At 47.8% G+C, this 16,216-nt stretch overlaps 1 protein-coding gene across 8 annotated transcripts in view; it reads left to right on the top strand.

The window, feature by feature from the left end:
• Window positions 1-5,422, top strand: part of BRCA1 (BRCA1 DNA repair associated) — a 61,156-nt gene extending 55,734 nt beyond the window's left edge. For all 8 annotated transcript variants that reach the window (XM_082440771.1, XM_082440769.1, XM_082440765.1 and 5 more), the window contains 4 exons: window positions 1,210-1,264; window positions 2,805-2,878; window positions 3,259-3,319; window positions 4,186-5,422. In XM_082440771.1, the coding sequence (XP_082296897.1) occupies window positions 1,210-1,264; window positions 2,805-2,878; window positions 3,259-3,319; window positions 4,186-4,310 (315 nt within the window). In that variant the 3' untranslated portion in view covers window positions 4,311-5,422. The remainder of the gene's footprint in view (window positions 1-1,209; window positions 1,265-2,804; window positions 2,879-3,258; window positions 3,320-4,185) is intronic.
• The last annotated feature ends 10,794 nt before the right edge of the window (window positions 5,423-16,216 follow it).

The raw sequence follows: 16,216 nt of genomic DNA, 5'->3' as shown, positions 1-16,216 counted from the left end.
TTAGTTCCTCACTCACCCTAACCACATTTTAAGTGCTCATTAGCCACATGTGACTCATGGCCACCTTATTAAAGCAAATATAGAATATTTCCACCAAAACAGAAAGTTCTTTTGGACAGTCTGTTGAGCACTGTAAGTGGAAGAGGTACCTGCAAGGTGCAGTGTGATCTGTGTCTCCTGGAAATTAGGCAGTAAGCTCAGTGAGGAGAGGCAGAACCAGGCTTCCCTTCTAGACTAAAAACGACTTAGGTTGCTGAAGGAACAAGGGCCATTCGTAGAGCAGTGTGAAGGCAGGAACAGATGTTCTGGGACCAGGAGAAAAGGAGCAGGTACACATAAAATAAACATAGACCTCTCTGCCAGTTAGGGTCAGGGTTAGTATTGATGTATATATCAAATCTGGATAAACATCAAACTTCAGCTGATAGTTTGAATCTCTTGCCATCCAAGCCTTTTATTAAACATAAAGGAGGACCAATTTTTTTCTTCTTGTCTCTAACGAGAAGTAAAATTACCTGCAGAGGTCATCAGGGAAGAGCCTGGACCTGATTGGTGGCAAGGTGGGATGCCCAGCCCTTGAATGACAAAGAATGACTACAGAGTAGATCAGATACATACACACATGAAAAAAAGTCTAAAATCCATCAGTGTTTTGGACATTGGGCAGATTGTCTCTGGGAAGTAGCAGCAGAAATTATCAGGTGGTAAAGAAAAGGAAAGTTCTTATGATATCGCTTATATGTAGAATTGTAAAAAAAGGGGGGGGGGAGTACAAATGAACTTATTTACAAAACAGAAGTAGTCACAGATGTAGAAAACAAACTTATGGTTACCAGGGGGTAAGTCGGGGGAAGGATAAATTGGGAAATTGGGACTGACATATACACACTACTATATATAAAATAGACAACTGATAAGAACCTGCTGTATAGCCCAGGGAACTCTACTCAATACTCTGTAATGGCCTATATGGGAAAAGAATCTTAAAAAAGAGTGGATATATGTAAATGTATAACTGATTTGCTTTGCTGTACACCTGAAACTAACACAACACTGTAAATCAACTCTACTCCAATAAAAATTTTAAAATTTTTTTAAAAAAAGGAAAGTTCTTCATTTTTGAGTCTCTATATTGCTTTTTATAAAAACCCATATCTTTTATAACTAATGTTTCTTTTTCTCCACCCCTCTGTCCCTCTCTTCTCCCAGATCTTCAAGGGCTTAGAAATCTGTTGCTATGGACCCTTTACCAATATGCCCACAGGTAAGAGACTGGGAGAACTGCCGAATCCAGCACCAGCCTTTCCCCTACGTCATCATCTTAATGGGGGTTCCCTCATATGGGTGAGATATTCCAGAGGTTATTCTATTTCTCTACCACTCATCAGACAAAACTGCACCAAAATATTAGCCCATGGCAAAAAAACTAGCCCTGTGCCCCTTCTCAAGAGCTAGAAGGCAGTGAAGAGTTAGGATCTAGGACACAATATGTTCTGTGCTCAGTGGGATAGAGCTGCTCTTACTGCCCTTTGGTCTAAGAAAGGGGGGAAATAATAAGTTAGAAGATACCTTTTGGGTTTGTAAATGTCAAGAAAGAATTCTGCTTCTCCTAAACCATCTTCATTTGATACAGAGATGAAAAGCACAACAGCTGCATAAGCCCTGTAGGCCTGGGGCCCCACATAGGCCCAGAGCAGAGGAAGACTCTTGATGAACATTTTCTAATTAAATTTGACACTGAATGTGATGTTATGTTGAGGAGTGCTATGTGGCTCAGCTCGGAAGTTGTGAGGCGCTGAGGCCCTGGGGTGTGTCTAGATTTGGTTCGTTCTTTTCCAAACAAAGGCTACCCACCTTTGCCTCTGTACCCACTTCTGCCCCCAGGATCAGGTCCTCTTACTCCCCCGAAGTCTGGTCAGGGACAGATGAGTGGCAGCAAGAGAACCTGGCAAAGTAATTTTGCTTCTGTCTTCTTTATTGGTTATTGATTGGGTGTTCATGAAATTTCCAAGTGCCACTCAAAGCTTTCTCAGGGTTTTTGTACTTTGGTATAATGAAAACGAGGGTCTCTAGCAGCTATCATTTTGGAGGTGAGTTAACTGACCTCGGTTCACTCAGCCAAACAGGAGCACCTCAGCAATCCTCAGAAATGGGCTGATGGTAAAGAGAACCCAGAGGTGACCAAGAGCCACCCAGTGGTCAGTTCTGCTTTTCCAGGTCCAAGTGGAACATCTCTAAGATCTCTTCTGATTTTTTCAAGTGATTTGATTCCAGCTCAGCATATAGCCTTTCCCCACTGATGGGCTGAGTCTCTGTCCAGGATGACTTGTATTTTTTCTTGACTGAATCAATTATCTTCCCATCTCTTGACATTTACAGTAATTACCACCAAGTATGGTGCTGTCAGTGGCTGTGATTATCAATTACCAACACAGAATTAGGCAAGGAAGGAGGGATGGCGGGTAGGTATTTTTTCAGAGTGTCTTAGCCAGCAGTTCAGCAAATTAATGGAAATGAGATCCTTGATTTTTTTTTTTCTTTCTTTCCAAGTGTTTCCTTTGACTTTCAGACCTTATCTACCAAGTGGCCTTATGGGGACTGATAACCAAAGTAGGTAGCATATCCGTAGCAAATTGACTTAGAATTTGTAGTTTAAGGCCTTTCCGTCCCTTTGGAGCAGAGAAACAGGGACTGTCCCACTGAGAAGTCTTGCTGTAAGCCTTCATCCAGAGGAGTGTGGGGTAGGGAGCCCAGTTAAATATGTAGATCACTGTGGTGATTTTAGGTCTAAATGTCTTATTTAGATCAACTAGAGTGGATGGTACATCTGTGTGGGGCTTCTGTGGTGAAGGAGCCCTCATCATTCACCCTCAGCCAGGTAAGTGTTTGGTGCCCTGTCGGGGGAGGACACAATATTCTGTCCTGAGGTTAAGCAAGGCAGCACCTTTCAGTCCCTATGAAACCCCCAGTGTAGCCTTAGAAGCCTCACTTCACCCTGACCCTTCTCTGACCACGTACCTGTGCCAGAAGACTCCATCTGTAAGGGATAAGTAAGGACTTGAGAGCTACAAGTATTAAACAGACCCAGGGAAGGCTCTTTCCCTCTGACCCTTCCTTTTTGACATGTGCCCTTCCCCCTCCTTTGTGTGGTTGCCCCCAGAGTAGTCTGCTTCAGCAAACTATCAAGAAATGGTGAAGTGACTGTCACAAAAGTCCTGCTCTGATACCCTCAATGCTGTTTCCTTTCTGGGGGTGCAGGGTACTCAACCAATTGTGGTCGTGCAGCCGGATGCCTGGACAGAGGGCGGTGGCTTCCATGGTGAGTCTTGCTGTAAGCCTTCATCCAGAGGAGTATGGGGTAGAGGGCCCAGGTTAAGTGTGCAGATTACTGTGGTGATTTTAGGTCTAAATGTCCTGTTTAGATCAACTGGAGTGGATGGTGCACCTGTGTGGGGCTCCGGAAGGCCATAGGCATGTACCTGCATCATATGGGGTGGGAAGAGTTTGATTCAACACAGGTCACCCAGTGCTTGATTAACATAGTTCTCAGCACATTCTAGGTGCTCAATAAATACTTGTTGAATGAACGAATGAATGGCTAAAATGTCCTTTTAAAACTTTTTTGTTGTTTGTTTATTTTGCATTATAAAAGTAGTGCATGAACTGTTTCCACGGGGGTGGGGGGGTGCTTAAATATGAAAATTCATCACATAAAATATAAATGAGCACAAACACAACAAAATAATCCCAGCAATCCCACCACTTGGAGATGATCACCAGAAAATTCTTCCAGGCCTGGCTGTGTACGTATGTACACACATATATTTTATACAAATGTGATCATGCTCATCATACTGTTTTGCTTTTTCACTTAAGATATGGCAAACATGTTTCCACGTCATTAAATTGCAATGCTGTTTTGCTCTCTCTGGTGACTTTTCCTTTAACAGATTGGAGCTCATGTTAATAAAGTTGCCAGAGGCTGTAGGCTTTCACCAGCAGTCAGTCCTCAGGCTTTTGAGTAAGGTTCTATGTCCTGAAGCACTGCTGAAGATCAGAGATATTGCTCCTGCCTAAGTCACTCTTAAGAACTCATCCAACCAGTTGCCCCGAGTAGATTGACTAGAGTCTGGTCTGGGGAAATGTGAATTGACACTAATCTCTGCCTGTGTTCTCTGTCCCCAGTCATCGGGCAGATGTGTGAAGCACCTGTGGTGACCCGAGAGTGGGTATTGGACAGCGTAGCCCTCTACCAGTGCCAGGAGCTGGACACCTACCTGATACCCCAGGTCCCCCAGAGCTGCTGCTGATTCCAGCCAGCCATGTATATAGGGGATAGGGCCTGTCTCTGCAGGACCTCAGGAATGAGCTTAAGAAATGACCTTTTTCCAGGCCCAGGGAAAGGCCTCTTCAGTCCTTCCACAGCCCCGATTCCTAAATATTTTATGTACATCAGCCTGAAAAGAACTTCTGGCTCTGCAAGGGTCCCTTAAAGATTTTCTGCTTCAAGTCTCCCTTTGAAATCTGCCATGAGCACAAAATTGTGGTAATTTTTCACCTGAAAAGAATTTAAAACCATTTAATCCCCACCAATTGAGCAAGATGCTGATTCATTATTTATCAGCCTTATTCCTCGTCCTGGGGCTGTCGGCTTCGAGCTGGAGGCACAGAGTAGTTGGTCTCAGGAGAATAGCTGGTTTCCCTAAATTTGTTTCTCAAAACCCTTGTGTTCTTAAAGTCCAGGAGTCAGATCCTTCAATGGAAGGTGAGTACTTGGGGATCTGTGCCGTGACTTAAAATCAGAACAGTCCTTGGACAGCTCTCAAGTGTTGGAGTGGAGCATTGGGGAGGAAATCCAGAGGCGGTAATGGATATAATATGAAATTTGAAGGTTAATTAGATGAGAGGGGAGTCTTGCTGACCCTGATCTCCAAAAGTCTGGGCTATAGTTGCTGGGTTTCTAAAGAATTTCTTAGCACTGATGTGCTCTGAAACAGCAGAATCTTTTCAAGAACTCTGGTGTCCAAAGGGAATCTTCTGATTCCCCATTAGTGACAAATAAAATGTTTATTGTTGTAGCTCTGATATATAACCCATTCCTCTTGAAATATAAGATCTCTGATATGAATATTTCATGTCTGTAAGATGATGGATCCCACCAGGAAAGAAGCTGTTTGCTTTCCTTGAGGTAATTTTTTTCCCTTTGCTCCCTATTGCTGAACTGTACAGATTCATAAATAATTTTGTTTGCTGAAGGAAGAGAAAGTGTTTTTCATAAACTCATTATCCAGGACTGTTTATAGCTGTTGGAAGGACTAGGTCTTCCTTAGCCCCCCAGTGTGTGCGGGCAGTAAAGACTTGATTGTACAAAATATGTTTTGTAAATGCGCTTTTCACCTGCAAATAAACTTGGTAGCAAACACTTCCACCAAGTATGACTGTTCTGAAGGCTCACACCTGCAGACTTTCTAAGAGCCTTTTCTCACTGTACTTTCATCTCCTCATCTGTAAAACGGGGATAATAATAGTACCTACCTCCTAGGGTTATCAAGGGGACTTCAAAACCTTATTATATTTGTTTTCTATTGCTGCCATAACAAATTGTCACATATCTAGTGGCTTAAAACTACACCCATTTATTATCTCACAGTTCTGTAGGTCAGAAGTCCAAGTTGACTCAACTGGTTTCTTTGTTTCGGGTCTCATAAGACCAAAATCAAGGTGCCAGCAGGGCAGGGCTGTGTTCCTTCTTGGAGGCCCTGGGGATGAATCTGTTTCCAAGCTCATTTCACATTGTCCGAATTGTTCCTTGCACTCCTCGGACTAAGCTCTCTGTTTCCTTGCTGGCTGTCGGCCAGAGGTCATCCTTAGCTTCTAGAGGCCACCCACATTCTGGACTCATGACCCCATACCTCCATCTTCAAGGCCAGCAATGGCTGATCAAATCCGTCTCACTTTTGGAATCTCTCTGACTTCCCCTTCTGCCTCATCTCTCTAACTCCTGCCAAAGAAATTTCTGTTTTTAAGGGCTCAAGTGGTGAGATTGTGCCCACCAGGTAATCCAGGGTGATCTCCCTATCATAAGGTCCAGGACCATAATTACAGTTGCAAAGTCCCTTCACAGCATTACCTAGCTTAGTGTTTGATTGAATAACGCCGGGGCCAGAAATCTAGGGAGGACATCTTTGGAATTCTGACAACCACTCCTGTTTAACATGCTTAATCCACTGATAACAGTCTGTATCATCTTTTGTTGGTCTTTACTCTGTTCAGAGATTGGAATTCTCTTTGAGGCAAAGAGGATGAAATCCTTGCACAATTCAATACTGCCTTATTTGTAAGGAGGGTGGTGGGTAGGTGAGGGGAGAAGTAGAGAAAATGGAACTAACTGCCATTATTACATTTTTATCTCATTTAGTCTTCATCACAGCTCTGTGAAGTGGGTATTTGTCACCTCATTTGAAGAATAGGAACTGGAAATATAGGATTTTGCTCAGAGTTTGCACAGCTAATAAATGACAACGCGAAGATCCAAACCCATGCCCTTTCCATCCCATCATTCAGCTTTCCACCTGCATCAGTCACTGACCCCAGGTCAGAAGGCACTGGTTCAAGCCTCAAGGGAATTTGGGGAGAGGAGCGGACTGGGAGGGGAACTAGCACTCTCTGGCTTTGTGGCCTGTGGTGGGAGGCGGTGGAAAGTTCCTGCCTCCAAGCGGCAGCTCTCCCTGGGAAAGCAGCCCTGGGCAAGGGGATTTACAGGCTTGGACCACGGCTACTTGTTTTGTCCACTCCCATCCAGCTTCCCAGCTTAAGGTTTCTTATCTTTCAGCTGTCAGGACGTGCCAGTTCAGCCTTGCCCACGGGGTGACCTCTCTCGGGGTGACCTCTCTCGGGCCCATGCCAGCTTCCTGTCCACCTGGCAGGGAGTCCATAAAGGCAGGCAAGAAGCAAGTGCTTCCCAGTCTTCGGTCAAAAATGTCTCATTTCCAGTAACAAGCCATGGCTCACTGGACCCTGGGGGTAAGCTAGGCCTCATCCTGCTGCCCCCATCACTGATGGGTTAATAGAAAAAGCAACATCTATGTAGTACATCCTGCCTTCCTAGGAATCCTGGGTGAAAGCAGAGACAACTAAGACACATTTAGAAGTTTTCTGTAATTGTCTCTCAAGGTCTCCCAACAAATGTCCACCCAGTCTGTTTTTCCAGCTCTGCATAACCTCTCCCGGAAGTCAGCTTCTGACCCTGGCCTCAGGATGCTTGGCAGAGCTTAAGAGCCTTATCTGAAGATGGAGTAAAGCTACCTGCTTTTTTGACCTCTGGCTTTAAGATATCCTCCCACTTTTCCATCCCACAGTCTTCAGCACATTCTGGGCACAGCTGCATTTTGGGAACTAGTTCCTGTACTGCCTTTATCTCATTTCACAAAATGAACTTCTGCAAAGAAGCTGGAAAGAAGGAGAAGAGGAGGGATTATCATGCAGGCGCAGGGAGGGGGGCCTAGAGAAGAGCTCATAGATTATCGCCCTCCCAAAAAATGCAACCAGGATCATCCACAAAGTATCGGCTCAGAAACATGCAGGGGAAGAAGAAAGGAATCAGTGTTGGGGGGTTGGAGCGGAAGGAGCCAGGCTGCCCAGAGTGTATCCTGTGAAGGCTGCGAGGAGCAGATAAGGGCAGCCCCAGAGGCAGGCAGTGAGGAGAGCAGGGCAGGGTGAGGGGGAACTGCAGATCTACCCGCAGAACCTGAGAGAGAATGGGGCTCACTGGCCAGGGACTGTGGGAGCTTGCTTATCAAGGGCTGTAAAATGGCTGAGCCAGAGGCCACTGTACCATATTTCAGGGATGCCTAGCTCCCTCCAACAGGCTTTAAATCTGCCCATACCAAGGAGAAAATTAAAGAAATGGATCTGGGCAAATAGAAAATTAAGGAGAACTGTGGAGAGCAGGGACTGGGGAGGTGCAGGAGGAAGCAGATCCTGAAATGAGTCTCAACGATCAGGAAAATCTAAGTAATGGTTTGAGGGGCTGGAAGAAATGGAAAAACAGGAGAAACTCCCTGCACATTATGGGGGCCAGCAAACAAGAGCTCTGGAGACCTAGTTTCAGGGACCCAGAATAAGGCAGTTTAACGTGCAGGTTAGGACAGTGATTCTCAAACCATGGTCCCCTGATGGGGAATGGGGTGGGGGGTGGGGGGGGCAGGCAAAACCTGTTAGATATGCAGATTCCAGGGCCTCACTCCAGACATACTGAATCACAACTAGAGGAAGAGCCCATCAGTCTGTGATTCTGAAGCAAGCTCAGGTTTGAGAACCACTGGCTTAGTGTAAGGGGCTGCTAATTGGTATAAAATGTTACCTACGGTCTATTCTTTTGTCTCTAGGAAGATCTTGGGCCTGTTAAGGAAAACTAAGGTTCCCATGCTGGTGAGTGGTTCTTATCTACAAAGTTGTAGCAGCTAGCTCCAGTTGACTCCAGAATGGCTCTTTAAACAATACAAAGCAAAGGACAAAGACTAAATTATATTAGCAACCTAGGAGCAGAAGAGCCAGACTGCTTAAAACAACAGCTAGAGGTTTAGGAGGTTTTATTAATATTTAAATTGCAGTGAAACCACAGCTGCAGCTTTTGACTCCAGCATAGAGATATGCAAATGTGGCTTTCCAAAGAAAGGCAATTTCAGACAGCCCTCCAGGTAATGAGAACAAGTAAAACAAATGATTTTGTAATTTACCTTTATTGACTGATGGAGATCAAGGTACAGACAATCCTTACCCAGCGAGAGTCGGCCACCCGGCGGGCCCTGTGAGGGGAGAAGAGAAAGCTGGCCTGGAGGGAGAAAAGCAGGGAGACACAGAGTGATGACAGGAAAGGCCCAAGGAGGGCAAAACAGGAGGCATGTGGGAGATGACTCAATTAAAAAGGAAGAGAAATGGGGTCTGTGGACCATCGATCTTGCCAGCTCTCAGGAGCAACAACAATAATAATAAGCGACTGTCATGTGCCACACTCCTAAGTGCCAGGCGCTATTCCCAACTTACCAATGAGGAAAATGGCACTTTGAGAGGTCAAGCAACTTGCCCACGATCACACCACAAAAGGAGGTGGCAAAACTTTGATGCAAACAAAGATTTGTGTGAGGCTCAACTGTGCTGGGAACCAGTCCTAGGAGGTGATAACAACAAGGTTAATGACTGAGGGGGCGACTACGTGCCCAGTTTCGTAGTGGACTCTGTGTATGCTAGGGTTGTGGAAGGGAGGGAGGAGGTGCTTGCTATTCAATGGGTGGAGCAAGGAGGCCACCGATAACCCTTGCAGAATTGTGTCTTCTGGTTCAGAAGCCCCTTGTGGGCTGTGTGGTGGGCTCTGCCTGCTGTGGAGGCACCTCACGCCTCCACGTGGGGGCCAACAAACAAGAGCTTTGAGACTTAGTGTCGGTACCCAGAATGCTAAGGCAGTTTGACATGCAGCTTAATGCAGTGATTCTCAAAGCATGGTCCCCTGATGGGGAATGGGAGTGGGGGCTAACGATGTAGTCTAGGAACTTGTTAGCGAATTCCAGGGCCTCACTTCAGACCTACTGAATCAGAAACCGGACATGGGGCCAGCAATCTGTGATTCTGAAACAAGCTCAAGTTTGAGAACCACTGGCTTAGTATAAGGGGCAAAGCCTCTCAAGCTGGCTCTTGGGTAGGATTTGGCCAGGTGAAAAGCCAGGAGATTCCAGAAGTCCCAGTTAAGTGCCCCCAACTAGCAGAATTAGGGGGAGGATCCAGAAGAAGATTTGGGAGAATCTTCTAAGGATCTATTTCTCTGACCCACCCAGTCTCCTCAGGCTGTCCCTTCTAAGCCAAAATCCATCCTCACCAGTGCCTCACCTGCTGTTTCCTTTCAGGCACCCTGGCCACCAAATATGGGGACCCACAGATTTTGCTCACACTCTGTCTTGTCCTCAGTGAGTCCTGCTCTGCCATCTCTGCAGGCCCCAATACTGCCCACCCCACCTCCTCCACAGAGCCCTCCCCACTTCCAGGCCAGAATCTCCCCACTCTGAGCATCCCAGAAGCTTTGCTTTATTTATGATACTTTCTTCCCTCAGTAAGTTATTTCATACATACTCTATTGTCTCTATTTGACTAGAAGGTCCTTATGGGTAGGATTAGTATCATTTTATCTTTGTTATAACCCAGCTCTGTTCCTGGCAGACACCTTGTTGGGTACTCAATGAATATTTGCTGAATTCAAGAGTTAAAGAATGAATGAATGGACTCGTTGAGTAAAGGCCTTATGCAGCTGCTAGCCCCACCCTCAAGAACTTTAGTCCTGGAAAACAAGCCACGTTCTGCCACTGAGAGTGCTAATTCCTTTCAATCCCTCCCACCCGTTTTTCTAGTACCCAAATTTACTCCAAAACCAGTACGAGAGATCTAAACGTCCAAGAATCACTCTTCCTCTTCTAAGCCCACACCTACAGATTTCCTCCTTGATTCTATTTTGCCTATCATGAAGCCTACTGCTTTGTGATGAATCAAACCAACACCCACGCAGACAGAGAAGGTGTTTCCCCTCTCCATGTGTCCTCCAGCAGGGCCTCCTCCAGGCTAGATACTCAAGATAGATAAACTGCTATGTTGCCATCACTGGAGAAATAATTAGGATGCTCATGATAATCTCTTTGCAAGTTCAAAGCCCTAGCACAACCATTATTTCTCTCTCCTTGCTTGTTCCCTAGGAGGTCACTAGGGTAGAGATTGTTATCCCCACTTTATAGGTAATAAAACTGAGGTCCACGGGAATTCCCTGGCGGTCCAGTTGTTGGGACTTGGCATGCTTTCCACTGCCGACGGCCTGGGTCCAGTTCCTGTTTGGGGAACTAAGATCCCGTGAGCCGAGCCGCACAGCAAAAAAAACAAAAGCAAAAACAAAACTGAGGTCCAGGACCTGGTCAAAGGTCACCCAGTGAATTGATGGCAGACCTGGAGCTGACTAGCCCAGGACTCCCTATTCATTAGAACACAGATGAAAATGCTCTCATTATGGTGTCTGGGCTGTGTCTTGTCTGAGAGAGGGAGTGTGGACTCCAGTTGAGTGGGGGTAGGGGTCAGAGAAGATAAAAGAAAGTTTGTGACCCTGTAAAGTTTTTTCTCTGCTATGCTGCAGCAGTTGGCACTGGTTAATTCCAGAAGAGTTTTTGTGGGTTTTTTTGTTTGTTTGTTTAAAGCATTACTACATGTCCCAAATTAGGGAGGAGGGAAAAAGAGGTGAATCCAAAGGTAACACAGACACACAGGTAGGCAGATGTTTGCCATCTTTTGAAAACAATCTAAAGCCAAATGGCAAGAGAAACTCAAATTACAACTTATGTGGGTCTTCCCAGTTGTTAGGCTATAGGACTTCTGCAATAAACTAGTGCCAAGTGGGTAGAAAATCTTCCCTTGGTGAAGCCTGGGGCTTGGTGAGGAGAGGTCTCTCCTGGAGGCAAAGGGCTTTGGGGGCTGTCTCATGGCGCTCCACAGCCGCCAAGGTGAGACGCCTGCTGGTGGGGCCATCCCTAAGTGCACAGAGACTCTGAAAGCCATGGAAGCCAAGATTTGTGCTGGAACCTCCTCTGGTTTCCAACCAAATGGCAGAAAAATTAAGGAAAAAAAATCTCCACAGCAATTCAAGAGGCCATTTCCTAAAGATGTGGCCCCAGGGCTGTGCTGGGGAAAGCAGTGATGATCTTTCCCTTCCCACCAAAGCCCGAGCTTTCTCCCTGGGCTCCATCCTAAAGAGCAGGCCTTGCCCTCTTCACAGGCCAGCTCTGGGCTTTTCTCAGCCTTTAGCCCAACACCAACCTCCATTACTCCTCGACCCTTTGCTGAGGCCTCTGCAGCTTCCCTGTGCCACTGGAGCTTGTAGGGTGTGGAGATGGGCAGAGGGGCATGATGCCCACGCCCAAAGGGGTGGTGGTTGCACAACAGTGTGGATGCACTAAATGCCACAGAATTGTACACCTTAAAATGGTTAATTTTATGTTATGTGAATTTCACCTTAATTAAAAACAAAAATTGAGGGGGCTTCCCTGGTGGTGCAGTGGTTAAGAATCCGCCTGCCAATGCAGGGGACACGGGTTCGAGCCCTGGTCCGGGAAGATCCGACATGCTGCGAAGCAACTAAGCCCATGCGCCACAACTACTGAAGCCCATGTGCCACAGCTACTGAAGCCCGCGCGCCTAGAGCCTGTGCTCTGCAACAAGAGAAGCCACCACAATGAGAAGCCTGCGCCCCGCAACAAAGAGTAGCCCCCACTCACTGCAACTAGAGAAAGCCCGCGTGCAGCAGCGAAGACCCAATGCAGCCAAAAATTAAATAAATGAATAAATAAATAAATTTATTTAAAAAAAGCAAAACAAACAAAAAAAACAAAAACTGAGCTGCCCTGGGAGCTCTTTGTGGTTGGGGAGAGAAGCTGGGCCTCAAGGAAGCTGTGAGGGTAGAGCTCCCTTGCCGGGAGTGGCAATGAACGACAATGGGAAGGGCAGTCTGGGCCTGCCCCCTCCTCCTCCAGGACCAGATGGGAACTGGGGCTGAGGAGAAAGGCCCAACTGGGGCAGCGCTGAAGAGAGGCACTCAGTGAAAGCGAGGAGGCAGCAGCCGCCGCTCATTTGCATCATAAGTGATTGGTTTTCCCTGCTCGTCCCTCATTAGGACACAATGGACAGTTGTTTGCTGGCGCAGCAGATCTATTTACCAAGGGAGGGAGGACACAGAGCAAGAGTGACTGATGGGCCATAGTAAGTTGCTGGGGGGGGGGTGGCGGGGGCGATCCTGCCTCCTCTCCCCTGCTCCCCCCACCAGCCCGCTGCCACTGGGACTCCTGTTCTCACACAGTGAGAAGGGACCCAGAGAGCAAATCAACCCCTCATTTTACAGATGAGACTAAGATGCTAAGAGGGGATGAGACTTGCTAAGGTCAAACAGCGAGCATGGCAGAGCCAGGGCTTCTGGAATCTACAGTGTAGATTCTAGACTCTCATTCCAGGGCTCACTCCACTGGCTTGCAGTACCTTCTCCTTTCCCAGCTTGCGGCTCTGTATCTCTGTGGTCTCTCCTTCTGTTCCAGGCCTTGGGTTCCATCACTTCTCTCTCCTGTGTCTATCTAATCTCTCTCTGTTCCTGCTCCTCTCTGTATTTCTACCCCCAGGTTTCTAGGCAGCCAGGATAATTACTAAACTTCTAATTCGCCCCTGCCCTAACGAGCGTGTGTCTGGCAGGAGAGGCAGAAATTTTGAAACTGTCTTGGTGTGTTTTGGGGATAGGTGGGGAGAAAACAAATATGTGTGGGGGCCTATTGTAAACCAGGCACTAAGACAGACACATGACACATTTTATCTCATTTCTTCCTTTCAGTCTTGCAAGGTGGTGGTCTTGGAGACGGGAAAATGAGAAGCTCAGAGAGGTTGGGTAATTTGCACAAGAGCACCCAGCTGGCAGATGGCAGCTATCTGACTCAAAAATCTCCACCTCACACCCAGGCACAGGGGCTAAGCAGGGTAAGGGCCCCCTGATTCCAGGCTCATGGGAGGTAACAACCTTGCTGAAGGAGGCCACTGCTTTGTTGCTCCTCTCTGAGCAGCACCTGCCTCCCCCCTCCCTACCTTCAGGCTCCCACCTTCCTCTGGGCCCCTTCTGCATGGTGGTGAAATCTCACAAATGCAAGCTTTTGCCCCTGGTGGGAGTGGGGGACTGGGGAGATAGCAGTCAAGAGGGAGAAACCTGACAGACCCAGACGGTGGCAGTCTCCCTCCTGCTGACGCCCCCTCCCACTTCCCTGTCTGCCCCTCCCCTTTGTGGTTCAAGCTTGCCAGCAACTGCCTCTGTCTCATTGTGCTCTGGGGGAAGGGGAGAGTCAGTGAGTGGGTGTCTGTGTGCATGAACATAAGGCCTCTGGGTTCATTCTGACACTGAATGAAAAACTCACCAATTATTCGTCCAATCTCATTAATATGCAGACAGACATCTGTTATTTAGGAGTCAACAGCAGAGGCATTTTCTTGGGGGGAGGGGCACTTATGTACGTGTCCCTCTTGTCTCTTTGGCTGCTGGCGGGGGTAGCTGCTTGGGAATCACCCCACATGCCTGGACCTGGAGCCTCCCCTCTCTCTGACCCTCACCCCCAGCCTTGAGGAGAGGGAGTAGGGGATTGGCTAGAAATGGAGAGAGACCTGGGAACCCAGCTGAAAGGGGGAAAGGGGGGAGAGGGGCTGCACTGTGTAGAAGAAACTCCTTTGTTGGCAGAGAGGGAGGGGGGGATACTCAGAAGAGCTGAACCCCTTTCCTGGGGAAGAGATAGTGTAGGGGACGGCTGTACCAGGACTGCCTGCCAGGGTCCTGGTGTCCACCGGGAACCTGCGGGACATGACCCCTTCCCCCCACCTCCCTCAGCCTGCAGGACCAGTCTTCGTGTATCTGGACTGGGGTCACTATGGCAACCTGGTGCCCTCACCCAGTCTTCAGAAAAGGTAATGCGGGGAGTTCAGAAAAATGGGGACCAAAGGACATCCTTTGGAGGAGTCGCTAGACCTCTCTCTCTAGCCCTCAGGATAGGTATGGGGACGAGACACCTGACCTGCCCCTTCCTGTCTTCTGGCCTTCCTCCAGTCTGAATCCCAGCACAAGAGGCCCTCTCCAAGAAGCCTTTCCTTATTCCATCAGGCCTAGTTCAGAGGCACTCGAGCCTGGATGTGCACGTTGTAAAGAATAAAGGTCAATATCAGTTCAGCCCCCTTTAAAGGGTCAAACAACTTTTCTACATCCTTTCTCCTCTCTGAATCCTCCTCAGCAACACAGTGAGGCAGATGTGGCAATCAGCTCCCTTTTCCAAGTGTGAAAACTGAGGTTCAGACGCCTGCAGGGCCTCACTAAAGGCTCCCCAGGGAGGAAGTAGCAGAGCTAGGACCCAGGCCCTCGGACCTCTGCCTCCAAATATCAAGCGCTTTTCATGACTGTCCCTCCTGGAAAGGCTGGAGTCATAAGGGGACGACCCTCTGTCAGCTGAAGCATTTCAGGTGTTTGTTAGACCAAGACCCCACCCCTAACCCATTCCTTCCTTCCCCCTCCTCCCTCCAGGGCAGGCTGATTGCTGAGGTTAAGAAACACTGGCAGCATCACAATGTGATTAGTTGTTTATTTCATTAAATGATTAACGAGGCTACATTGTTTCCCAAAGGGGTGTCCAATTTGTGGGGGAAACAGCTGCAGAGGAGGAAGCTGGGTCTGACTCCTGCATCTGAGATGGGGTGGCGGAAGGTCCCCTCCTTCCAGCCTGCAGGGGCCTTTGAAGATCTAGGAACAGCCCCATTCCCTCCTCTCACCCTTTGGGCTCCTCAGCCCAGAGGCACAGCCCGCTCTGTGGAAATAAAATGTCTGGCAAACCCAGACCTGCAGAGGGGACCAAAATCTGTTCCCAGTGGTACTGGAAATGTATTAAACTTTGGGGGTTCCTCCAGCTGATTTATCTTCCTAATTATGTTTGTTTTAGGCAAATATTTAAATGTGTTTGCATTCCCTGAGCATGGCAGGAGAGGGAGGTTGGGAGAAGAGAAGGGGTGCAAACACTCCGTACTTTGAGCCTGGTTTATACCAAAGTCCAAAGTGGAGATGAGAAGCCACAAACAAAAATCCCAAGACAGTGGTATGTCAGGTCCCTGTGGGGGAAGGGTCAGGCCTCTGGGACCAGACTGAGATCCACCTAGCTGAGCCCCAGCGCTCTCCAGCACCCTCAATCCAGGACTCAGTATCCTTGCAGAGGATCTTGGAGTCAGCCCCTAACCAGGTCTCAGTTTAAAAGGATAGGGTGCCCGGTGCCCTTGAAGCTGTCCCAGAATCCTTGAGGAGATTGGCTGAGATGGACCAGGACAGGGTCTTGGAGGAAGAGGGAGGGTAAGGAGTGTTTGATGAGCCAGGAGCAGGTGGGGATTTCCTTTCCTCTCAAGACTGGGCCCTGGCATAGGGAAGAGAGAAGCTATTTTATTTGTTTATTTATTTTTTGGCCACACTGCCTGGCATGCAGGATCTTAGTTACCTGACCAGGGACTGAACCCGTGCCCCCTGCAGTGGAAGCGCAGAGTCTTAACCACTGAACCGCCAGGGAAGTCCCGAGGGAGAAGCTATTTTAAATGAGACATCACAGAGCCAAACCCCCTAGACGCCCTCCCTACGCCCCCCACC

Source organism: Balaenoptera physalus (genome assembly GCF_965194825.1).
Source record: "Balaenoptera physalus genome assembly, chromosome: 20".
In the NCBI taxonomy this organism is placed as follows: domain Eukaryota; kingdom Metazoa; phylum Chordata; class Mammalia; order Artiodactyla; family Balaenopteridae; genus Balaenoptera; species Balaenoptera physalus.
This window is presented reverse-complemented; position numbering and strand designations above follow the sequence as displayed.